This window comes from Lissotriton helveticus, chromosome 2_1 (genome assembly GCF_964261635.1).
Source record: "Lissotriton helveticus chromosome 2_1, aLisHel1.1, whole genome shotgun sequence".
NCBI classification, from domain to species: domain Eukaryota; kingdom Metazoa; phylum Chordata; class Amphibia; order Caudata; family Salamandridae; genus Lissotriton; species Lissotriton helveticus.
Window position 1 is genome coordinate 433,714,065 of NC_136059.1, and position 24,525 is coordinate 433,738,589.

The following is a 24,525-nucleotide window of genomic DNA, read 5'->3' on the forward strand; positions in this document are numbered from 1 at the left end:
CTGGTACTTACATGCTATTTTCAGAACCTTACAAAAGAGGACACTGGTTAAAGAATAATTGCACACCTGAAGATGGAACTAGTTAATTACCATGGCACGAGCTACAAAAAACGGTAAACAGTTATTTTTTGCATGTTTGTGTTTACACAAATGTTTACAATGATTTAGCGGAGTGCTTTTTATTCACTGTAACTCCAAGTTGACTCATTTTATCAGTGAAGTGATTTTCCCCATGTTATAAAGCTGCTAATAGCCCCGGCCACCCGCCTGCCTGTTTAAAATACCACCCTGCCCTCAACTCAGCGTAGTGGTCCATATTTACAAGGTAGTATGTAGCTGGGTGTATTTTCGCAGAGTATGCTGCCACGCCTTCCTGCCCAAGGTACAGCGAGAACCGAGGAGTAAAGGTGTGTCATTAGTGAGCAAGGGTAGCAGGGCGGGGGGCAGGGGGAGGTGCGAGCGGAGCTGCCTGCCGAGGGGAGGAAGCGCCGGCCGCTGGTGTTCCTGTTGTAATCCGACGCCGGCTGCCTGACCCTCCCTGGCAGCAGAGCAGAGACACGCTGCCGACACTGCCGCAGCTGAGCGGTCACCGCTGGTCCCCTCCTGAGCGCCGAGGGCTCAAGGCTGACTTTATAATCACGGACCTGAAGACACGCCGGCGCGCATCCACACCTCGTTCCGCAGGACCAAGGCTCAGCCTGCAGTGAAGATGACGAAAAGAAGCAGCTGCCTGTCCATGCTTGTCTGCATCCAAGGTATTGTAACTTGTCTGCGGTATTTACATTTGCATCACTCGTCGTTATCAGAAGTTCGAAACATGCTTGGCAAGACTGATGTCCTAAAATTACAACTTTTGTGGCCATTGTTTTCGTGTTTGTGTGTGCTTTATCACGCTCCGTTCCTCTAAGTGATTGCTGGTGGCATCCTATGAAACCAGCTCCACCGTGCATGCTACCTCACTTGCAGAGTTGTCCTAATTAAGGAAGCTATACCGAACATAATTACCGGGCAGAACAAATAATCAATGGCACCACGATGGCTGGAGCATGAAATGTCACCAGGAACGAGACGACGACTCTTGGCAGGCGCTGTATAGTGCTTAAGGCAGCTTCCCTTGGCACATGCCAATAGTCTCCCTTTGCACGTGTACCACATGCGTGATGCGCCTGCACGTTGCGAAACGTGGCCACGCTCCTCAATCCATGCCTTGCTAGCAGGGGCACCGGACACAGTGGCATGCCTTCGAGAGTCCAGGGCCGATTTATTGGTCCAGGTTCAGCCGGAATGAGCTGCATGTGTATGAGTGTTTACAGATGTGCCTCGCAATGTAGGACTTGTGGAGGGCAAGGGTCGGCATACCCTTCAGCACCACCCCTCCCTTATTGGACCCAGGTGTGTAATTGCTCCAAGGCGTTGCCACGCTGCAGACAGTATCCGTTCTTCAGAACAGGAAGCGCATATACATGTCTGTTGTTACCCGACGAAATCATACTCATTTCATGGACCTAGGAAAGGATGAAAGGCGGAGTCGACCCACCTGGATTCGAACCGTCACAATGAGGTCGAGCTTAGATTCCTAAAGTGTATTCATTTAATACACTCAGCGCCATGGCGGCTGGCATATCCAAGTTAATTTTGTTTGTAAAGCGCACACTGTTATTTATATTGCTTTAGGTGCTTTCGAGAGCAGCACCAGTGGTACGTGTGAGAGAGGATGCACTCAGCACTTGTGGGATTGTATGCTGCATTCATTGCAGGCAGGCATTAGCTCAACTCTAGCTTTTCATGATGTGTGAGTAGTGGGCCCGACCGTCTGTTATATCCATGTCAAAGTTGTTTGTAAGGCGCACACAACATAATTGATTTGCTTCTAGGTGCTTTTCTGAACAGAAACAGAATTACATGTGAGGGTGGTTTGCATAGAGAGCGCTTGTGGGATTTTAAGGTAGGCATGCATTGCTGGCCGGGTTAGGTGGATCGACTCTAGATTTCCATGGTGTGTGACCACGGCGTACTTGTCACTGTGGCGCAGCACCGTCTCTCCACAGACTTTGTAAAACACCAGGTTAATGGTCCCTACACATAACATCGCCAAACGCAAGGTCACGATAGGCGAGCGAGACAAGGTCACGATAGGCGAGCGAGACAAGGTCACGATAGGCGAGCGAGACAATGTCACGATAGGCGAGCTTTCCGTTCTACCCTGGCACAGTGCTAGCGTCAATGTAGATGTTCAGAGAATACCATTCACAAAGTGCACCCATCAAAGCTCATCTTTGGCATTGGTATTATAGGGCGTTGGCTTGGCCTAATGCGAATGGGCAGATGATTTATGGCATTTAACTGTTTTTGCAGGTATATGGGCCTGGAGCCTTCAACCCTCGTTTTTTCATCTTCAATGTATATTGGAAGAGCATGTTTGGAAAACTGGAACTGCAGCTTAAAGGGAAGCTGTGTTAGAGCGGGCATTCGAGAATCTGCTTGTATCTTTTTGCCATTTTAAAGTTTAAAACATGAATTGTTAGGGGTACATCAGCCACGCGGTCCTCTAAGGGATTGCAGAGACTTAGCATGGCACTTGCGTGGCACAACACCCTACTGTAGACAAGGTGGGTGATCGCAGCGCAGCAGTGGGCATGCTACCAGGAGGGTGGTCATGCATGTTTTATGGTCTGAGAGGTGGGCTGTGTGTGGGGCATCTGCCCAAGAATCCGAGATGTGCTCCAATCATGCCACAGCAAGCAAGAAGCACTTATTCAACCGAAAGCGAAATGCCACATCATGCACCCTTGTGTCTTGTGCGCTGTCATGAGCTCAGCCGGCTCCTTGGCGACATTTTGTGGAGAGACAGGGCGACACATCTTCAGATCCACCCTCACCTAATCATTTGTAGGGTCAGTGATTGGATCAGGACAGGTGCCACCGTGTGTGGAACTGCTGCATGCCTTGGCTCAGGTGTGTTTGGAACACCTCAATGTCTTGCGAAAGAGCAGGTGGCTATGGACACTTGCTCATTCATGTGCGCAGAAAGAAACTTCCAAGACATTGCTGTCTTGACGGAAAAGATTGAGTCTCCGAAGGTTTATTGGAAGCTGGGACTTCATTTTGGGATGCATCGTTGAACTGAGTGCTTTGTCGGGGCGAAATGTAAGACGTTCATCCGGAGGAAACGGGGTCCTATTCCAAGTAGAACGGGGTGGACATCGCAGCGCTATACACTTGCAGCAGGATAAACACCACAGGCGGCACTTCAGAAACCATTCGACTGGATATAGAAACACGCGGCAGCCCTCACAGTGAGGCTTACCCTGCGTCAGCTGCTGTAAAGGAAACACTTTGCAATGCGGAAGCAGGCACAATATAGTTAATGTCCTGGGAATTATTCTAACTGTATTCTAAATGAACTACCATGTAAACCTCTTTACTGCCCTTTAGCAAGTCCTAGGTAAACCGTTGTGCTCACCTACATGAAGTAAGTCATAAACGGGCGAAGGCGGCGCTTGTGTATCAACACTTCTGAACAGGAGCTGTGAAGGAACACCTTTGGAATGCGGAAGCGGGCACAAGCAGCGGCCACGATATAGTGAATTTCCTGGAAATGGTGTTAACTGTACTCATAGAGAAGTTCCATGTGTGAACCTCTGTATTAGCCGTTAGCACGCTCTAGATAAACAGTTGTGAGTGTGTTCACCTTCATGAAGTAAGCCCTGAACGGGCGGAGGCGGCGCGGGACCTGTGCACGCGCTTGTGCATCAACACTTCCGTCTGAACAGGAGCTGTCCATGCTTGTTCTGCCAGCGGCTGAGCATGACACGCGTGCCAGTGGAATGTGTGGCTGCCGGGCATGCAGTTCGGAGGAGCAGCAGTAACATAGATCGTTTACTTAATTAAGCATTGGCAAGATCCGGGCAGCTCTAAAGTGTTCATTTCGGAAACAGAGAGCCCTTCTCTGCCTGTGTTTTTTCCAGTCCAATACAGCTGTGCCCTGTGTACCTTCATTAGCTGGCCATCAATTCTTACCCCAAACTGGGTCCTCTCACTTCACGTTTTGACTTTATATTGTCTAAGAAGTTGTTGACGTTTGGCTCAATGTTATGTTTTTTTAAACACATTCAGTACAATTAGGCTTTTTTAATGCCCTTACCCTTGATTTCACTCTTGGGGTAACATCGTGTCATGTTAGCTTTAATTATGACTCCGCACACTTATTCGACCAAGCTAAAATTGCATCAGTATCCTCTACTCACAGTTTGCAAATGCACAACGGTACTATGTTACCATTTTAGGAGTGTCTTTTATAAATCTCACACTATGCTTTTTGCACTGGTCTATTCCACTCCCACCAGTAAAACACACTTATAAGCGATTTTATATACATGTATGTCTCATGCTATTATTATTATTATTAGGAAATGGTGATTTTATATGATGCACATTTATTGTGGGTCTTCCCATTTCCAGGGGTTTGCAAAGCAAGGTTAAGTTGTGCATGTCTATTGACAGCATTTCGTTTGCATGCCCAGACTCACTCCATAAGCATTCTATCACACAAAGCCACGAAACAAGGCGTGAGAACATCGGGAGCTCACAGACATGCGTCAATCGAATCAACACATTGTTGACAAAGTAAAGTACATGCCCCCAGCAAGAAAACGTTCAAGCGATTATGCCCACGCGTAACACGTCCTTCATAAGACATTAGCACCTAGCGCACTCATACAGCGAGCATCCATATTCGGCCAGACACAGACATGGACAATTCTGTCTGGGATGTACGAAAAGTGAGTTTAAGTGTAAAAAGATAACGAGCAAGTGTGAATACAGGAATACCTCAGTCTCTCCCAATAAGTGAAATGAAGCCACTAACACAGTCAGCATGTAGCCTTACAGAAAAGTCTTTGCACCTCCTCACACACAAAAACACTCTCCAGAGACATGCCCACATGATGATAATAAGCTTTGACACATCCAATAGACCGAGGTGTCATGTAAGTGAAAGCGCTTTTCCGTTAACTGGCAAATCTGTGTCTCTCTGTGTACCTAGATGAAGAAAGAGGTGAGTGAGTGAAGGTGACAATGCATTAGTGGTTAGATGGCTGAATGAATACATCGAAAAACGAATGAGTGCATGGATTATGGATGCGTAAGTGCATTGATGGATGAATCAGGTGTAAAGGCATGCAAGAATGGCTGTGTTAATGAGTGACCGCACGGATGGGTGAATGCATGGATTCAGAGAGATTACAGCAAATGTACAGACTGAAGCATCAGATAGAAGTAGAGATAATAATATAAATATGTTAATATTTAATTATGTCATGTCAGTGCAAGTATTTCTCCTGGGTTGGGTACCATCATACCAAAGTTGCCCACAGCATGTCAAGGATTTACCACTATTAAGCTTGTTTAGATTTACCTTGTCACTCGGTAATTCTAGTGCATTTTGAGACTTGTATCTTCATTCCTTAAACTAAACTGCATATTGAGATGTGCCCATCACTAAATTACTATTTGTATGTTCGAATTTCCCACATATTTAGTCTGCACCATCATTCTTCTATGCAAACTGCCTCTGTGCAAAGTGTTTAACCCTAGGGAGGTTAATTGAATCATTTTTAGGTTGCACCTGCCAGACAGTATATTCTGCATGGCTGTTAAGACCTTTTGTGGACTAGATCAAAAACTTACAGGGCCATATTCTCAAGTACTTATCGCTGAGTTAGCGGCACTTTATTGCAGCCAAAGTTGCGATAGATTATCGCCCTATTCACAAGCTGCTGCTAACAGCCGACATCACCAGTTTTCCTGCGATAGCAGCCTCAAAAAACATCGCCAGGGATGGCACTGGCAATTAACGCTAATGAGAAGCAGAGTAGTTGTTCTCGTGCAAAAAGCCACGAAAACACCACTTTACAACATTATCAACGACCAGCCAGATCGGCGATAAGATCCCAAAACACGCGATAAGGCACGTTAGCAGCAGGGAATTAACACTTGCTCTTTCCTGGTATTAAGTCGGACAATAACCTGCACCAGAAATGGGAGCCCAGCCCACAACCACACCAGAAGAGCAACAGATGCCATTGAGCTACTGATCATGCAGCTCGGACACCCAAGAGGGCCACAACACCCACCACCACCAACCCAGGCCTTACGCCGGGCTGCCCCCCCTTCCATGGACAAATATATTTTACATCAACTTTACGAAATCATGAACAAAACAATTCGCCTGATGTCGCACAAGTACAACAATTAACATTCCTGTGTGGTCAGAAAAAGGAGAATCATTCATTCATCTTTGAATTTCCCAACAAATCATTTTGTTCAAATTAAACTCAAAACAACTATTTGGAAGAGTCATGGCGGGTCTTCTTTGGACAATCTGTAAATTACAGCCTGCAAGACAAAATTTAAGATAAGAAGGTGTGTCAAACGCTCATCAAAGGACTGCGAGAGAGACAGAAAGAGAGAGAGAAAGAAAGGGAGAGAGAAAGAGAGAGGGAGAAAGAGAGAGAAAGAGAGAATTAGAGAGAGAGAAAGAGAAAAGGAGAGAAAGAGAGGGAGAGAGAGAGACAGTGAAAAGAAGAGAGGGAGAGAGAGTGCCGACACTGCAGACCCAGGCCTCACTGCTCACCTACTGCCACCGGTGTGTCTCCAACCGTGTTCCGGTATACACTGCAGTCCACCAGGTCCCTTATCTGAAACTGAGTCCAGATTCATGAATGGCAGAGTTTATATCCTTGCACACGACATCATCGCTTGCCCGTGCTTGCGCACACAGGCTGCTGTACCCCAGCCCCTCCCGCCGCCCAGCGGTAATTGCCCGCCCCTGCGCACCCAGGCCTCACTGCTCACATTCTGCCACCAAGAGGGCCCACCACATGCCGGTGCAAGCTCTAAGCCCGGGGCCCGCGACCTTGGCAGCATCCACATCATGCAACCCCGCACCGCGGGCCACCAGGTCACACACGTAATTCTGGGTCTTGATTTAGCAATGGCAGAGATCATATCAGTGCACATGGCCACTAACTCTGTGAACCACGAGGCGGCGCCATGTGGCGGTAGGCCAGCGCTGTCCGCTGGTTCAGGCCTACACTGCGGTCCAGTGTGTGTGTATCGCTATTGGTGGACCCTAAGCCTAAGGCCTTGCCTAAATTGCAGCACGAAAGCCACATCACATTTCCAGAATGCAAGCATTAGTCAGACCAACATTAGGGATGAAAGCTCCTTTGTCTCAATACATGAGGCGGAAGGACACCTGCACCTCCGACCTTGGTCTTGCATGCGGCAGGCACCCCCTGAGAGAGATACCATAGCAGATGATGATGCTCACGATCACACATGCGCATTGCTTTCATTTCCCATGGTGTACCTTTTTGTGCAATCAATGTCCTTGCATTCATCCATACTTTCATACTTGATCAATTATGGACATGACACATCTGTGTGAATTTGAATGATTTATTCACATTCGGTGGAGTGTCGGAGGTGGAGCAGAACATGGCACCAAACCCCACATTACTTTGTAGCCCAGTGGAGGGTCAGCCAGAGTCATTTAGGGATTGACAAGTACATCAGAGTACAGTCCGCAGTCTGATTGCTGTGTCATTGGTAAGCAAACACAATATGGCAATCCATGTCGAGGTCCAAGGTGAGTGTCGCAAAGTGTTTCGGGGGACAGTGGGAGGTATGACAGGGCATGATGCAGAGGGCAGAACCAAGCTGAAACAGGGCATATGGCTGAGTAGATTGCTACTGGCTCCTTCTTAATACACAGGTGGAATCACCCGAACCCTCGTCCTCTATGTCATCTGTCTGACTTGTGGGTGCTGATGTTTGATCTGCAGCACTGTGTGCCACTGACACATCAGGAGCCGGAGATGTGTGTGTAGAAGTACCAGCAGCATTCATCATCGACTGCCTTAGTGGCAGCAATGTGATGATGAGGATCTGCAGGGCATGGAAGATACCAACATCTTTTCGCTGGTGTGCATCCGTGGCAGCCATTCTTTCCGCATGCATCCGCTCCATGTTCTCCATTACCTTCACCATGTGGGCCAACTCTCGACTGACATTGCTGAAGCCACACTAACTAGACAGTTGTTTTCCTCTCAGAGGCATGACTCCAGCAATGTTGGGCATGGATTGTTGGACATCATGGATCGAACTGTGGGTGTCCGTTAGGGAGTGTAAGTGGTCCCTGATGTGACTTAAACATCCATGTATGTCATCTACTTTGGCTGCCATGTGGTCGAAACCCACCCGCACCTGTTTGGCCACCTCCTTCTGGCAGTCTAACACCTGGCCTTGGAATGCTATGTGTTCTTCGTTGAGGTGCTGGGAGCCAGCCGTGGTGGTGGGTGATTCCTGATGTGTGGTCTGTGCAGGGAGTGGGGTCATCTCGATGCCGCTGGGCTGCCCTGCTCCTGGAGGTGGGTTGCGGTAGCTGTCCATGAGCTGTTGTAGGGCATCGGTGTTGAAGGTGTGGAGGTCCTCTTCATCATCACTGATGAGTTGTCTTGTCTGCTCTGCAGGAGGTGTTGATTTTCCCTCTGCAGTGTGAAGGGGAGATGCATTTTAACATTGTGTTGACATGTATGTTGATGCAATGTTCAAGTTTACATACAGAACTGCATGACAATGTACATTGTGACTGTTTGGGATGAGCTGACTATTTGATGCGGGACAGTGGACATACGAATTACATCACGGATGTGAGGTTGTACACATACATTATCATCTTACGGTTTCCTCCTATGCCAGATGTGATTGGCCAGTTTCTACGTACAAGCGGAACCAGTTGTGTACTCTGTTCTGTAGTGAAAGTGTTGCACTTAGTACCACATCGTCGTCAATGTTGATGTGCTGTTATTGCTATGTGTGTGAGCTGCACTGTAGGAGAGCCGCTCCTGCAGCTGTGATTTTGCTGCCCCATATCCCTTTGAGGCAGTGTGCCTTTGACTTCTGTGCTTCTACAGTGCTGAGATGTTGCAGACTTGGCTAATTTTGTCTCTTGTTTGGATTTTGGACTCTTGGGCATGGTTTATCCGCAGATGTATTGTTGACATCAGGGGTAGTTTTTGCACGTGTCAGAGTGTGACCTGCTTCTTTCCAGATGTGTTCCACACTCAGCCACTACACTATTGTGGCGTGCACCATGACATGGTAATTGGACTGCAACCATGCTATTCGTCATGCAGTGTCAATTGCATTGTCAGTGTGACTCACAGACACGCAGCTTTGCTGGTTTTAACACGTGTGCATGGGTTGGTTGTGAGATTGGTGCTGTGTGAGGAGGGACCCTGTTGTGCCCATAGTGGACGGGGGCCTACTTGCTGTTTGTATGTGTGCTGCAGTGTGCCAAGGGCATCAGGGACATGATCCAGAGTCATTGTGGGTATGCAATATGCTCTACTTAATTGTGCATGTGTGCCATTGTGCCCATCTCCCCCGTCCCCCCAGTCCCTGTTCGGTACTCACCCTGTTGCTGTTGTGTCAAGTCATGTAGAGCAGTGTCTGGACCCCCAACTTCTGCCACCATCTCCCCACTGATGACTGTTGGCACCATTTCATCCAGCTCCTGGTGTTCCGCTGGACTGCCACCTCGGGTCTGCATTGCTGCCTGATGGTTGTCAGCGAGTTTCTTCTTGGTTTGGCGCTTCACATCATTCCAGCACCTCTTGACCTCTTCAATTGTCCTCCTCCTCACTCCGACTGCATTCACCTTGTCCAGGATGGACTGCCATAATGCATTTTTATTTGCCAATGACACGTTGGAGATGATGAACAGTTGTTGGTGGTGTTCTATCACCTCCGTGATGATGATCCTGTTTTCCTGCGGACTGAACCTCGTCTGCCTCATCTTCTTCTCCTTGCCCTTTGTGACCCCGAGGTCCCAGGCTGGTCCTCCTGGGGGCCTGTGGGGTTCTGGTCGTCCTCTGTACATGGTTCGGCTTCCTCCATGGTGCTAGGCAGTGTAACCCCTTGCCTGCGCAGTGGGCATGTGTGTCGGGATCCGTCCGATCTGTTCACATGTGGAATTTTCCCGCACCGCAGGGAAATTCTGGCCTCGGTCAAGGGGTTAAATATTTTGTTTGTGTGTTTCTCTGCTTTTATAGTGCATTTTCCTGCATGACAGGTGGGAATTGCAGGCCTGTCGCTGGTTATCCCTGATTTTTGTATCGCGATTTGGGACCTCGGCGCTTTTTTCGTGTTTCGCATTTTTTAGGCATCGTGTTAATTTTAACGCAGTAATTTGACATGTTATCATGAGACTATAGCATGGTACCGCCGTGTTGAGAATACAACATTAACACAGCGTTATTTTCCCGCAATATACTGCGATATGCAAAGTTGCGTTAAGCTAATTTTGCGATAATTATCACACGTTTTTGAGAATATCCCCCACAGTGTTTTTCGGACCTGCTCATTGCTTCCAGTAGTTTTATTTCTTTATTTTTTTCATGGCTTTCTTTGCTTTTCTTGGTTTGTCCTTCACCCAGGGCGTAGCCTATTTACCGTCCTTTTGATTGGCTGACATATCCTTCCACTGCTCACATTTAAGGAACTGCTGTTTCTTTGTCTTTAGCACTCTATCAGGCACATGCATCATTGTTGGCTTTTGTGATTCCTTAATTGCGATTTTTAAGGAATCGCAATTAAGAAATCGCAAAAACCTATGCATGAAGAAATCGCTGAAAAATTTGCGATTTCTAAACATTCCTTAATTGCGACTCGCAAATTGCGACTCGCAATTAAGGAATACCTCCCCATTCATTCCTTTGGGCCTAGAGGCCCATAGGAATGAATGGGAAGACATTCTCAATTTGTGATTAGCAATTACCGAATCGCAAATTGAGAATGCGATTTCAAGGGCGCAGGGGTGTCCAAAGGACACCCTGTTGCACACCTGAAATTAAACTGTGCACATATGTTGTGCACACACATGCCCTAAGGGCATGTGTGTGCACAACATGAAACTTTGAAAAATGCACAAAAGTGCTTTTTTCAGAGTTTTTCGCAAATTACCATGAGGTTCCACCTCATGGTAATTTGCTCCCCCTAATTGCGAAATCGCTATTTTTAGAACTTTCATGCATTGCATCTAAGGACTCGCAAAATGTGATTCCTTAAATGCAATCGCAATTTGAGAACTCTCAAATATTTGCGAATTCTGACATTGCGAGGGCCTTCACCCTTGATGCATCTCAAAAGCTGATTTTGCGATCGCAAATGGCCGATTTTTGCGATTCGCATCATTTGCGATCGCAAAAAGCTTTGATGCATGTGCATGTATGAGAGTGTGGGTTTTCTAACTCTCTCCATTGTTTAGTGCTTCATCCCCAGTACATATCCATCACTCAAATTACTTTCATATTTTCACTCTACCAATTCACCACTAATCCTTCATGGGTTCAGAAGTAGCGTGCTACTCACCGAAAAAGCGCTTCAACACTCCATCAAGGGTAGCAAGCACTATATAAATGCAAACCTTTTTCCCTCTTCTATCCCTCCACTATCCTTCTCCATTCAAATAACTGACTAACATATCCACTGCTCAAATTACTTTCATATTTTCACTATACAGATTCACCACTAATCCTTTATGGGTTCCGGCGTAGCGTGCTACTCGCCGAAAAAGCACTTTGATGCCTCGTCAGGAGTAGTAAGCGCTATATAAATGCAATTACAATGCTATACAAAACATGCTAATCCATGCTGTTTTGGTCTCTCTCCTTTCACTTCCTCTTTCCATAATTGTGCTGCTTTCGAATTAGATGCTTAATCCCAACCTCACATGCTCCATGTTGCTCACTTCATCCCCCCGATGGACTTAAGTTTGCCGAATGCAGCCACTGCTCACGTCCCTTTGCTTCACGTCCCTTCGCTCCTTCCACCCCCTTCTTAATTGCTCTTTTACCCTTCACTGTCCTTTAAATTATTTTTTTCTAACTTTTTTGGGATGGCTTGGAATTAGCATGCATTTTTGCACAACACATTTTTTTAATTTACTGCTCCAAGTGGTGTCCGCCATCGTGGATTGGTAAAAAAAATAAAAAAAAATAGCCACACGTCAGTCAGTAGGTGGATGCCTGCCTGCTGACATATATTAAGTGTGCATACACCATCAAGTATGGGTATGCATAGTGAATGCGCAGCCAACACCATGATGCATGTGTGCTAATTGCACACAGCGTGTTTGATCTTTTTCTGCTGATGCTCTAAACCACAGGCAAAATACATTTGCATGTGCTTCTTGTTGATTCTGCAAACATCAGGAAAACATTGGCAAAGCCAATATATCACAAAGGTGGGGCCAATTGGCTTTCTCAGTGTTTGTTTCTCTCCTATCAAAAGGATTTCTTTTATTTTCGAATTGATACTAACTATTGGACAGACATTATGATTAGTGCTGTCATTGTTCAGTGCTGAAGGAATCCCAGGAAGGTGTGTGTTGGCTTGAAATGGATCCCAGCTACAGTGTGCTCCAAATTATTTTGTCGGCTGTCTTGCCTGCCTCGGTAGTGGCTATCTGGGTACAAATGCCAATAGAATAAAGCCAGAGCTGCAGGGAACGAATTCATTTGTTTCAGTCTGGAATACGTTACCGTGGCAACACAGTGCTAGTTGATCCCTCCCCGAGGCTTCCAAAAGGTTGGCCAAATTACAACTCCCTCCATGGCGCTGCTCGAGGCATAGACGCTGGAAGTATGGGGTCGGGGTTGCTGCAGCACCTCCAAAATAACCATGCTGGAGTTCAGAAGATGGATGAGCAATAAATATGTATTTACATTTTGTGGCATCTTGTCACATTTGCTGTGGGTCCAAACACAAAGGTTAAACGCCAGGCTGAGTCTTCTGATAAACTGCTGCTGATTCTTTTGATAACGAAACTGATTTGAACTTTTCTTTCTCTAACTGCAAACTGAGAAGATTTTGTAAAAGTGACCCACATGACAGTCTTGCTGGGGTGCAGAAAGCGAAAGTAAAAGCTGTACGGTGTCATTTTTTATATATATATATATATATATATATATATATATATATGTATATATATATATATATATATATATATATATATATATATATGCCACACACGATCACCTTCACACCAGGAAACCCAGGGACACAGCGGGGTACAGATGGGAAGCCTTTAATCACCACAAACAACCAGCATGATGCATTTCGGCCTATACGCCTTCTTCGGATGCTGCAATGTTTACAGGTGTCTCCTCCTCCCTCCTATGTAATTGCCAGGGCGCTCCCATTGGTAGGAGCTCAGCCTATCCTGCCGCCTGGGAATGCTGTAGCTTTGTGGACAACTACAGCTCCCAACATGCTCTGGAAACAGTACTTGTGGCAGCTGGATATAGAACTAGTCACGCTGAGTTTTTGCCACGCATAGGAGGGGCCGTGTAGTGGCTGGTGACCCCTTGATCAATGTCGGTGTACAAGGCTCCCTTATGTCCCCAACGTCCAAAGCCCCAAAAGATTGGAACATGGCTGGGCCATGACGCGGGAGTGACTCAACCTGCCTCCCTGTACAGTTACAGGCTGCCACTGACTGCGACCACTTGCTCGGCCCGTTCCTTGAGGCGGTCCTGGGATTATATCACTACCGTGATGAAAAAAAACAAGTTGCCAACGAAGATTCAGGACACTTGCTTGGACGGGTCCCTGTATCGCGCTGCTGGCAAGCGCGAAAATATGCCACACAAGATCACCTTCACACAAGGAAACCCAGGGACACAGCGGGGTACAGATGGGAAGCCTTTATGCACCACAAACAACCAGCATGATGCATTTCGGCCAGTACGCCTTCTTCGGATGCTGCAATGTTTACAGGTGTCTCCTCCTCCCCCTCCTGTGTATATATATATATATATATATATATATATATATATATATATATATATATATACACACACACACACACACACAAGGCACATTTATTGCACTTTTGAAGCATGTGGAAAATAAAGATTTTAATAGGCTCAAAGCTAAGCTGTTAGGGATCAATACAGTTCTTAGTGAAGCTCTATTCAACCCCTGGTAGCTATGACACAAACAAGAGGCAATGCATGTTAAGTTTATGCAATATCAACATTTTAAAGTCAAGAAAACAGCTAACTAAAATTCACAACCCAGTTTAGAAAAGTAATTACATTTTTAGAGAGCAAAAAGACACCAAAACATCAACAAATTGGATAAGAAGAACCAGATGTTTGAATCTTAAAAATATTAATGCAAAAAGCACCATAAAAAAGTCCAAGCCTACACTATCAGTACATGACTGGCCAGTACCTAGGCGTGATTCGAGGCCGATAGCAATGGAATGGAGGTCAGATATGCAACTTGGGTTGTATCAGTACTGCAATAGTATTATTATAGAACAAAATTTTTTATTCACAAACCTGTCAGTGTAACTCTCCATCTCAACCTCTCCTGTGTTTTCTATGGGGAGATCCTCACACACGAAAATTTAAACCTGGATGAGACCTGGGACATACTTATTACAAAATGGGAAGGGTTTAAGAAAGGTTAGGGAGGGGATTACTGAGGGACAAGCACCCACGTACAAAAGATGAAGCCAATTGCTATTCTCAAACTGCACTAAAAATGGGCCCAAGCCAGCAGTAAATTACTTGAGCTCAGAATTGGAGTAAGTCCAGCATCACACATGGCCAACCTCTGGTACTGCAATGCCTTCACATAGAAAATAATAGTGGTAGGGGCTTAAAATTAAACTCTATAGGAAATAATGTCAAAGGAAAGTAAACTATTTAACATAGTTACAAATATAAACAAATATCTTTTAATGGTAAAAAATCTAACATTAAAACATTCAATATTTAATTCTAAAATATTTTAACAACCCTTATTGAATTAATAAATTAACGTAAAATTATTTGTATTAAAATATAATTAAATTATGTTAATTATTTCTATGCATCAATTTTAATAATTATTAATGGGTAATATCTTATTTTTACTTTAGGTGTAAATTTTTTTTTAATTTAAATGTCAGAATTTTTTTTATTTAACAAATTTAAATTATTTAAACATTTAATCCAAAATTAACTTAAGTGCTGCTGAATATTTTATTTATTCTACATTTAAAATAAATATATACAATTAATTTACATTCATCTTGTACATTAACAGTTTACTAATTAATAAAGATGAATAACCTTTTAACATTTTCCCTATACTTTTCCATAAAGAAGACTTCACAGTTGAAGTGGACATTTTCTATGACAGGGTGCTGCAGTAAACCCACCGATACGCCCATGGAACATCTCCCTTACGCAGCGTAAGGAAACGCAGTTACTTGCGCTGCATTGCCTTACACAATATCTACAAGGCCATGAAAAGCCACACAAAGTGGCTTTGTGTGGCCTCGTAGATATGGGTCTGCACTCTGCGCCACCGGAGCGCCATGAAAAGTGACGCACGTTGCTGCACAAGGGGCTTGTAAATAAGCCCCGTAGTGTCCTAGAGAATACACCCTCGAGAATATTGGACTTGTCTAGCTGTTGATCTGGGATGGAATCCGCTACCTGGAAGAGACACTCTTGGCTACTTGATCCCCCAGCGAAATCCTTGGCAAGTCAGTCAATATCGCTTAAGCCGGCCAGTGGCACAAAACGATTAAATACTCATACATGCTCTTGGGACTGATGATCAGGAGGACACTAGCCTTAGGTTAGGGGTACTCGGTAAGGGTTGACAAAAAAAACAAGTGGTGATACACCATTATTTGAACCTAGGTCCATGCTTTCCCACCTTGATGTAAAATGTAGTGTGGCAGATCAGGATTTTTACGATTAATAGTGATATAATCTCCCGAAAAACTCTTCTTAGCATAACCAATCGACCCTACTCTCCTGACTATCAAGATGTTATTCCAGTCCCTGTGTTAAAGTCGACATGCCTAATTAGTCAATTACATATCTTATTTTTTAGTTGTGCAGGTGACTCAGTCACATCGATGCATAAAGGTGGAACATTGTGAGGATAACCACATACGGCCAGGCATCAGGTGGCAAATTAATGGTGTCACAGACTTTTTCCTTAAAGATTTAGCTGTAATAGTTGGTTCTCCACGTCCTCAAACAGGAAGAACAAATGGAGTGGGAGTATTTGTTAACCGCCTCTCTACACCCATGAGGCCCTCCCCAAAGGCAGAAAGTGTAGCCACTACTTTCTCAAGCACACTTTTGCACTTAAGTAGAGGGCAAATGGAAGTCTCAAGAAGAGATTTAAGTCTAACAGATAACACTACCCAGTCCATGTCCGTGTCCTTGCCTCTTTTAGACACACCAGCAGTACAAGCCGGAATGCTTGAACGTAACTGAGCCTCGGTCGAGCAATGTGGGTTAAATGGCAGCCCTTGACGTTCCTTAGTCCCCACTTTTCTCTTCATCTTGGCTGGTGGCTTGGGGCTCATCCTAACAACTGTTGCTGGTGTGCTGGATGGGGTGCAAGGTACAGGAAGAGGACTATTAACATGCTGAGTGGGGGAGATACCGGACGAACATCGCACACGTCTGTGGCGGCCCGGGATTTACTCGCCGGACGGATTCATTCCACCTCAATTCATTGTCCAGGAAACCACCACCTGATATCGACGCAGTGAAATGGGGCTCTGACCCTGCACCTGGCAATTCGTTTCCATGTTATATAATCTACAGTGGTTGGCCACGCTGGTCTTTTGACTACGCTCAGACATTCCTTGACACTACCAACTTCCCAAAGGACCCTCACACCTTCCTGATCCATTCCTGGAACCCATACCTAATGAACTTCAGCACTCGCAATCTTGGTTACCCAGTCCTGATGATGATCCTGATTCACTAGGATCGAAACACCGTCGACCATTGTTACCAGTGCAATTTGTGGCCCACATTCATCGCTGGTTCACCAAATCGTGCAAAAAACCTTGATTAATTGCCCTTAAATCTTTGTGTTGATCCAATAACTTTTTATATATTTTATGCCACTTTTTCACTTCGCGCCTAGCGCTATGTTCTTCACTTGTCACTTGCGCCGTCACCTTTGTCACAAGCACAACGTGCACAAAGTTCCTTAGGGTTGCCTAAGCATTTCTGCTAACAGTGCTGATATAACTGTGATGTATAAATTAAGTTTTAAATATATGAGGCCATGAGCACGTTCAGCAAATTACTTGGAGTCTCCCCCCTTTTCTTGTTGTCCTTCTCATAATGTCTTGTACATACATATCTATGAACCATTATTGAATCTGGTTGAGACCTTGTTGTTAGTTTGCATATATTCATCCCAATCTCAACCCGGTCTATGGGTTATACTCCTGTGGCTTTTTACCACTAGAGTGGGGGAGGGAGGCAGATGGTGTCTGTAGCCACAGCGGGTGAGGGACAAACAACCAGCCTCCGATTGACAACAGGATTGCATGGATCCAGAGGGCTCTAGAGTATAAGAGGGACCAAATAAGATTCAGATGAATCCACTGACAATCATCCATCAGCTAAGTAAATTTATTTAGTGATTACACCCATCGCTAAGACGAGAAATATATCCAACGTGGTCCTCTGTGACTCCAAGGGTTTGTTGTGGGATACAGGTTTCCTTTCATATATTGTCCCATACAAAGGTGACAAAAAGCGGTAGAAGATACAGTGGTAGGTGACTAACCTTCTTGTAATTAGAGATGTACAGAGGGGTTTTTGGCAGACAATAGGCAGACCTGATGCATTGATACCTAGCGGGCAAGCCTAGCATCTGCGATCGGCCAGTAACACCATGTGTGCAAACTGTGCCAGCCTGCTGCCTATTGCCAACCACCCCTTTGCCACCGTGCAGCGCAAATAACACAGTGCTTAGGAAAAAGTACTACCACCAGTTGTCTTCCAGCCAACAACCAGCAGCCAACACTCAACAGTCAACAATCAACCTCCATCAATCATATAGACTGGATCCCATGTCTTCTTGCATATTGCTGTTATCGGAGGCCCCCTTATGAGGGGAATGGTCATGCAAGGTAAGAGCAAAGGGAGCAGGACGGGAACAAGCCACAACTCACCTAAGCAGGCCTCTTCCCATGACCCCTCTTCACCAGGAACCTAGCGCTTTAAGTTCCAAGCAACAAGCTGCCACCCACAGAGTCTCGGGGAACTATAGAAGAGACAGAGTACCCAGAGCATCCAGAACACCTAGAGTCAGTGGAGAAGCATCAGAGATGGTAGAAAAATATCTGAGTAACAGGGACATGTGGCCCACAACTGCATAATCCTGAAACAGCAGTTTCTTTCTGCTGCAGCACACCTGCTCCCACATCTCCTCTCGCTCTTTCCACCTCCTCTGAGTGTGTTCTCACAGGTGGCGCTCAGGCCTCCAGCAGTGGTGGAGGAGCGTCACTCCAGTGCTCTGCTATGCTCTGCTCTAACCAATGTTATTATCATTTTAGTTTTCCGTTTCACGGGGCGGGGCTGGGGGGATGAGTGGTTTGGCCACTCTAAGTGCGTAGGAATGTTTGGCCGGCAGTCTCAGGGCGGGCAAACCAGGCTGCATCACAGCCTAGGTGGAGAACATGCCCAGGCTCCTATCCCCATCAGAGTGCCAAACCACAGCGCTCAGACCAATCACAACGCTGCATTGCAGCATTGAGATTGGTTTAGGGGAGCCTGGGAGCCCGGGTGCTTCTTGCTGCAGGACTCCAAACAGGAAGAAGATAAGAAGAGGATGGAGGAGAGGCGGTGGCCAGCCTGAGCCAGGTAGGTGTTTTTTTTTCTTTTTCATTCCTCCACCCTGCTTCACCACCCCCTGTCTGGTAGGAGCAGCTCCTGAGCGCACCGCTCGTGGCGTGCACTGCGCGCGCTGTGCTTGGGAAGGCTTCGGCCTTTGCACTGTGAGATAAGGCAGTGCTGGCAGGCTCACACTATAATGTGCTGCTGGCAATTTACTGTTTGTCTCTGCCAGCCGAGCCGGAACTTGCTGCCTACGGTAACAAGAGGGTGCATAACCTTAACTTAAACGCTAAACAGTACATGCAGACCAGCTGCTTCATATGGATCTTACGCCTCTTTCCTACTTGACATGGCAGAGTTGATTGGGTCAGGGGAGGAAGCTCTTTGATTGTTTCCTGTGCCATGCGGTGCTGTGGGCAGCATCCCTCCTGCTTTATGACACATTGCCAGTGTGCTGATAGATTTCTTGACGTTGGGCATGAGGTGAGCTGCCTTATGTGGCTGTTGCACTTCAGCTGTCATGCCGCTTTTACCCCTTGTGGGCAATGGGTGATCTCCCCTACCAGCCTCTGGTATCCCCAGGCACATCTGTCTCCGTAGTGGTGGGAGCCAGATATCAGCCTGATCCCAGCAGGTGCGGCTGCACCTCAGCCTCTGTGTTGCGGCAGTGCTGCTCTGTATGCCTGGCCAGTCAGCGGATTTTGCACCAGAGCTGCACCTGGGCATAGTTGCCAAAGGTCCCGTTTTTGCAAGGACCGTCCTGGCAAGTTGGAGTCTGTCACAGGTAATTGTTGCAGAAACTGTTCCTCTTTATTACACACAGGCACTCAAACAGGAACTTTCCATCTGCAGCAGCCCTGTGCTGCAAGGTGTCCCAGGTCAAAATGATGGCAACTATGCCTGGTGTTGGTCAGAAGCCCCAGGCTAATGTAATGCCTGATCTCGACTGTCAGTGGGCCACGGAGCTCCAATATGGGGCAGGATGAGATCCCAGTCAAAGCGCCTGCCTCAGGCGTCCGCCATGTTTCCGCAAGCTCCGAAGATGAAGATGTCAGTTATACAGATGCAGCAGGAGTGGGAATCTTTGCATGAGTCACAGCATAATATACATAGTGAGGAGAATAAAGGGAGAATTTCACATCAAAGTTTGCAACACATACATAAACTCACTGGTGATGGACACAGCTTAGAAAAAAGCGATGCTCTGCAACAACACAATGTATGTGTTGGCCACCTGTTGTCCCGTAGGGTATGGGGCATTATCATTGTGTGCAGTCATGCTTACTGTGGGTGATATATAGATGTGTGGTCAGCCTGTAAGTCAGAGCATCCGGTCTCCCTCTGTGGTTGCACTGCTAAGCAAACTGTGACTTAGCGTTATTTTATTGTGCAACCGGTTGGAGATGCTAGAGTCTCTAGTGCTCAGGCTGTGCGGGCTGAAAAACTTACCTTGCTTCTCCTGCCCTTTCTGTACATATTTGTTTTACTCTGCATCTGCCATTATACCCATATAGGCTGCATTGAATACCGGTAGTAAGGTAGCTGTGAAAAATACATTATTGTGGGCATATATCTGCTGACTCAGTGGTGCTAGAACAATTATCAGAATGGATGAGTTGCCATCACTGGTATGTCATGAAAATCAAAGAAATGAGGAAAAATCCATGCGTTATTCAAAGAAATGAGCAGCACCTATTCAGAAAAAGTGTGGTAGGGAAGCAGTGAGCAATTTGAAGCACACTGTCCCATGAGTAAAATATGGTGTGCTATGGCACTGTAATTTAAAGAGAGCAATTTTTTTTATTGAAATGGCCTCTTCAAATGGCCACCAAATTAGCATCAGACTAGCAGTTTTACTGCTAAACCTACATGCCACGCACACGGTAATGTGTCAAAGTTGAGTTCCTATGCATATTTATTATTTGCACAGCCCACAAGTAAAGTGTTTTGTTTTGTTTTGATTCTATTAAAATCTTCGTTTCCATCACACTTCAGAAACAAAATGTGCCTAGTTTGTACTTTCCTTGCTGCTATGTTTTGAAATATTTCTGTAGTTCACTTAGAAGTATTTAAAAGTAGTTGTGTGTTAGAAAAACATTTATCCTAGAGTCTCTCCAGTCACACTCACACAGTCACACTCACACTTACTGCAAGATTATCACTTGTTTAGCTTACACAATTCCCTCACATTTTGCATTTAGAGAAAGGAACGCTAAACACCAATAATCAAGTTAAAAAGCAGCAATTAGTCAGAAGACATTGCCCTGACATTTGACCTCTGTCTTCCAAAAGCAATTTCAAAAATATAAAACAAAATTAAAAGGCCTCTTTATTGCCTATTCTCATTCTTAACACCTGCAAGATGTGTTCTTGTAGTTGCTGCAGCACCTCCCACACCCCAGCTTCCAGCACCCTGAGCTCACAAGTTACAACAATTTCTTTATAGCCTTCAAATAATGCTAGACTTTAAGTTAGATCCTTTCCTGCATTTTTAAGGTTTACTTTCATTTGATGACTATCCTTTTGTAAAGAATTTGCATACCTCAACCAGCAAGTAACATTGCGTTTATGATAGATACGAATGGATTGGGAGGATACAATCTACAGGAAAGCAACTGTGAGATTATAAACTGTGGTTGTGATGAAACAACTTGATTACTTTTTTTACAGTACCCAGTGTTGACTAAATCACTGGTGTAGCCATATGTGTCATCTCAGGGTAGGTTGGTTGACATTTTCTTACATACAGTTGAAAGGAGGGGAATGTATCAGTCTACAGAAATTTCAAACTAAATTAATGTATCATTGGTTCCTACGGGGTTTTAACTGAATTCCCTGTCTGCATTGTTTTCTATGGGAATGTTTTGCAGTATCAGTATTGAGCCATGTGTGGTGCTTGACCTACTTTAAGGCTAGTCTTGAGTACATGTGAGCTTGTTTTGACATCTTCAGTGCAGTAGTAACTTTATAAGTGCATTTTGTGAATTGAACCCTTGACCCCCTTGACCCCACCAGGTAGGTCGCTCCCCCTCCGCACAGCACCGTCTGTGTCTCCCTGTCCCAGCTGCTGCTGCTGATGAAGTTCGAGGCCCTCCACCACCCGCAGGCTACCACCTGCGCCTCATCCCTGGTGGCAGCGGTAGGCCGTAGGTAGGTTTGTTTATCCTCCGCTTTATTGCTTTTATTGTATTGCCTGTATTTCCATTGTTGTGTCTGTGACTGCTGTTGTCTGACGTCCCCCGCTGCCTGTACGTGGTCCGTGTCCCTTTCTCTTTCCTCTGTTCCCCTCGCTGTCCCCGTGCTCTGTCTGCCTGGATTTCCCTTCTGTTCCCCTCGCTGCCCCGTACCTCTCTGCCCGTTCTGCCTTCTGTTCTTAGTTGCCCCTGTATTTCTGTACTCTGTATTCTGTCCTCTGTTCCACTCGTTTTTTGTGCCCTTCTGACCTCTGTGCCACTCGTTTCTCCCTCGTTTTTTGTTCCTTTCTGCCCTCTGTTCCACTCGTTATTCCCTCGTTTTTGTGCCTTTCTGCCCTCTGTTCCACAACTTTTTCCCTCGTTTTTGTGCCTTTCTGCCCTCTGTTCCACTCGTATTTTGTGCCCTTCTGCCCTCTGTGCCACTCGTTTTCCCCTCATTTTTTGTGCCTTTCTGCCCTCTGTTCCACTAGTTTTCCCCTCGTTTTTTGTGCCTTTCTGCCTTCTGTTCCACTCGTTTTTTTGTACCCTTTTTGCCACTCGTTTTCCCCTAGTTTTTTGTGCCTTTCTGCCCTCTGTTCCACTCGTTTTTTCCTCATTTTATGTGCCTTTCTGCCCTCTGTTCCACTAGTTTTTCCCTCGTTTTTTGTGCCATTCTGCCCGCTGTTCCAATAATTTTCTTTGCCCCTTTTGCCTTCTGTTCCACTTGTTTTTTGGTGCCCTTCTGCCCTCTGTGCCACTCGTTTTTCCCTCGTTTTTTGTGCCTTTCTGCCCTCTGTTCCACTCGCTTTTCTCTCATTTTTTTGTGCCTTTCTGCCCTCTGTTCCACTCGCTTTTCCTTCGTTTTTTGTGCCCTTCTGCTCTCTGTTCCACTCGTTTTTTTGTGCCCTTTTGCCTTCTGTGCCACTCGTTTTACCCTCAATTTTGTGCCCTTTTTTCCCTCTGTTACCTTCGCTGTCCCTCACCTCCCTCGCCGCTGCGTTCCCTGCAGCCCCGCCCCCTGACTGCCCACTGCCCATTCGCTGCCCCCGCCTCCCAGCTGCTCCTCCCTCCCACCTCCCCATATATGCCAACCGCTGCACGGCCGCGCCAAAGGCGTGCCTAATGCAAGCCCGTCTGCGCCCGTCCGCGCCTGGACCGCGCACACGCCAGAACCCCTGGCCCCCGCACCGGCCCCGACGACCGCCACCACTACAACGCCAGCACTCTGCACGCTCTCAACTCTGGGCGAAGCCACACCTACTTCAAGGCCGCCCCGAAACGAACACACAGCCCCTTCACCTTCCGGAACTGCAGCTACACCAGCCTCAGAGCCGACGAACCACCCGCCAAGAAAGACCCCAACCATCTCCGATGCATACTACTGAACACCCGCTCCGCACGCAAGCATGCCGTCGACCTCTGAGACCTGCTTGACACAACATCTCCGGATGTCGTCTTCCTGACAGAGACCTGGTTTAACGACTCCTCCGCACCCGACATCGCCATAGCCATCCCGGATGGCTACAAGATCACCCGCAGAGACCGCACCAACGGAGTCGGAGGAGGAATCGACATCGTCCACAAGAACAGCATCAGGGTCTCGACTAGCACCGATGAAGCGCTCAGCTCCGCCGAACACATGCATTTCCAGATCCACAGAGACCCTAATTCCACCCTAAGAGACACCCTCGTCTACCGACCCCCAGGACTCCGCCCCAAGTTCAACGACTCCATCGCTGACTTGATAAGCACGCACGCCCTGACCTCCACCGACTACATCTTCCTCGGAGAACTGAACTTTCACCTTGAGCACAACAACGACAACAACTCCACAACCCTGATCGATAACCTCGCCAACCTCGGACAGAAGCAACTCGTCACAACGCCCACCCACTCCGCCGGCCACACGCTCAACCCCGTCTTCTCCTCAAGCCTGTACGCCTCCATCAGCCACACACCCGAACTCCTCTGGACCGACCACCGCTGCACCCACTTCACCTTCCAGAAACCCACCACACACAACCGCTCCCAACAGATCCCCGCCGCTGCTGGAGCAAAATCACTGAAGACCAACTACACGCAAACCTCGCTCTCAGCCCACCCACCGAACCCTCCAACACCGACGACGCTGCCCACAGCCTCAGACGATGGATCGAGCACTGTGCCAACACCCTCGCCCGCTGAAGAAACCCCCCCACAGAGACACCAGCAAGAGGGCCAGCTGTATCACCCCAGAACTCCTAGCCTCCAAGCAAGCCTGCCGGAAACTAGAGAAGAAATGACACAGTGAACAAACTCCGGACAGCCACACAGCACACAAGGATGCCATCCGCAACCACCACCACCTCATCAGAGCGGCCAAGAGGACCTCCTTCAAAGACCGCCTCGACAACAACACACACAATAGCAAGGAGCCCTTCAACATAGTGAAGGAACTCTCTAACGCCAACGACATCCCGCCGTCGCAAGCCCTGTGCGACTCCCTCGCCACATTCTTCCACCGCAAGATAGCAGACATCCACGGCAGCTTCAACACCCAGACAGCCCCAACAAACAGCAACACAACAGACCCTCCGTACACCATCGACCACGACACACTGCAAGCAGGGGCCAGCGTGAGCATC

General features: G+C 46.7%; 1 protein-coding gene across 1 annotated transcript in view; it reads left to right on the top strand.

Annotated features, from left to right (window-relative positions):
• Positions 1-425: 425 nt before the first annotated feature.
• Positions 426-24,525, top strand: part of ITGA2 (integrin subunit alpha 2) — a 683,385-nt gene continuing 659,285 nt past the window's right edge. The window contains exon 1 of the mRNA XM_078675061.1: positions 426-755. Coding sequence (XP_078531187.1) covers positions 710-755 — 46 coding nt within the window. The 5' untranslated portion in view covers positions 426-709. The remainder of the gene's footprint in view (positions 756-24,525) is intronic.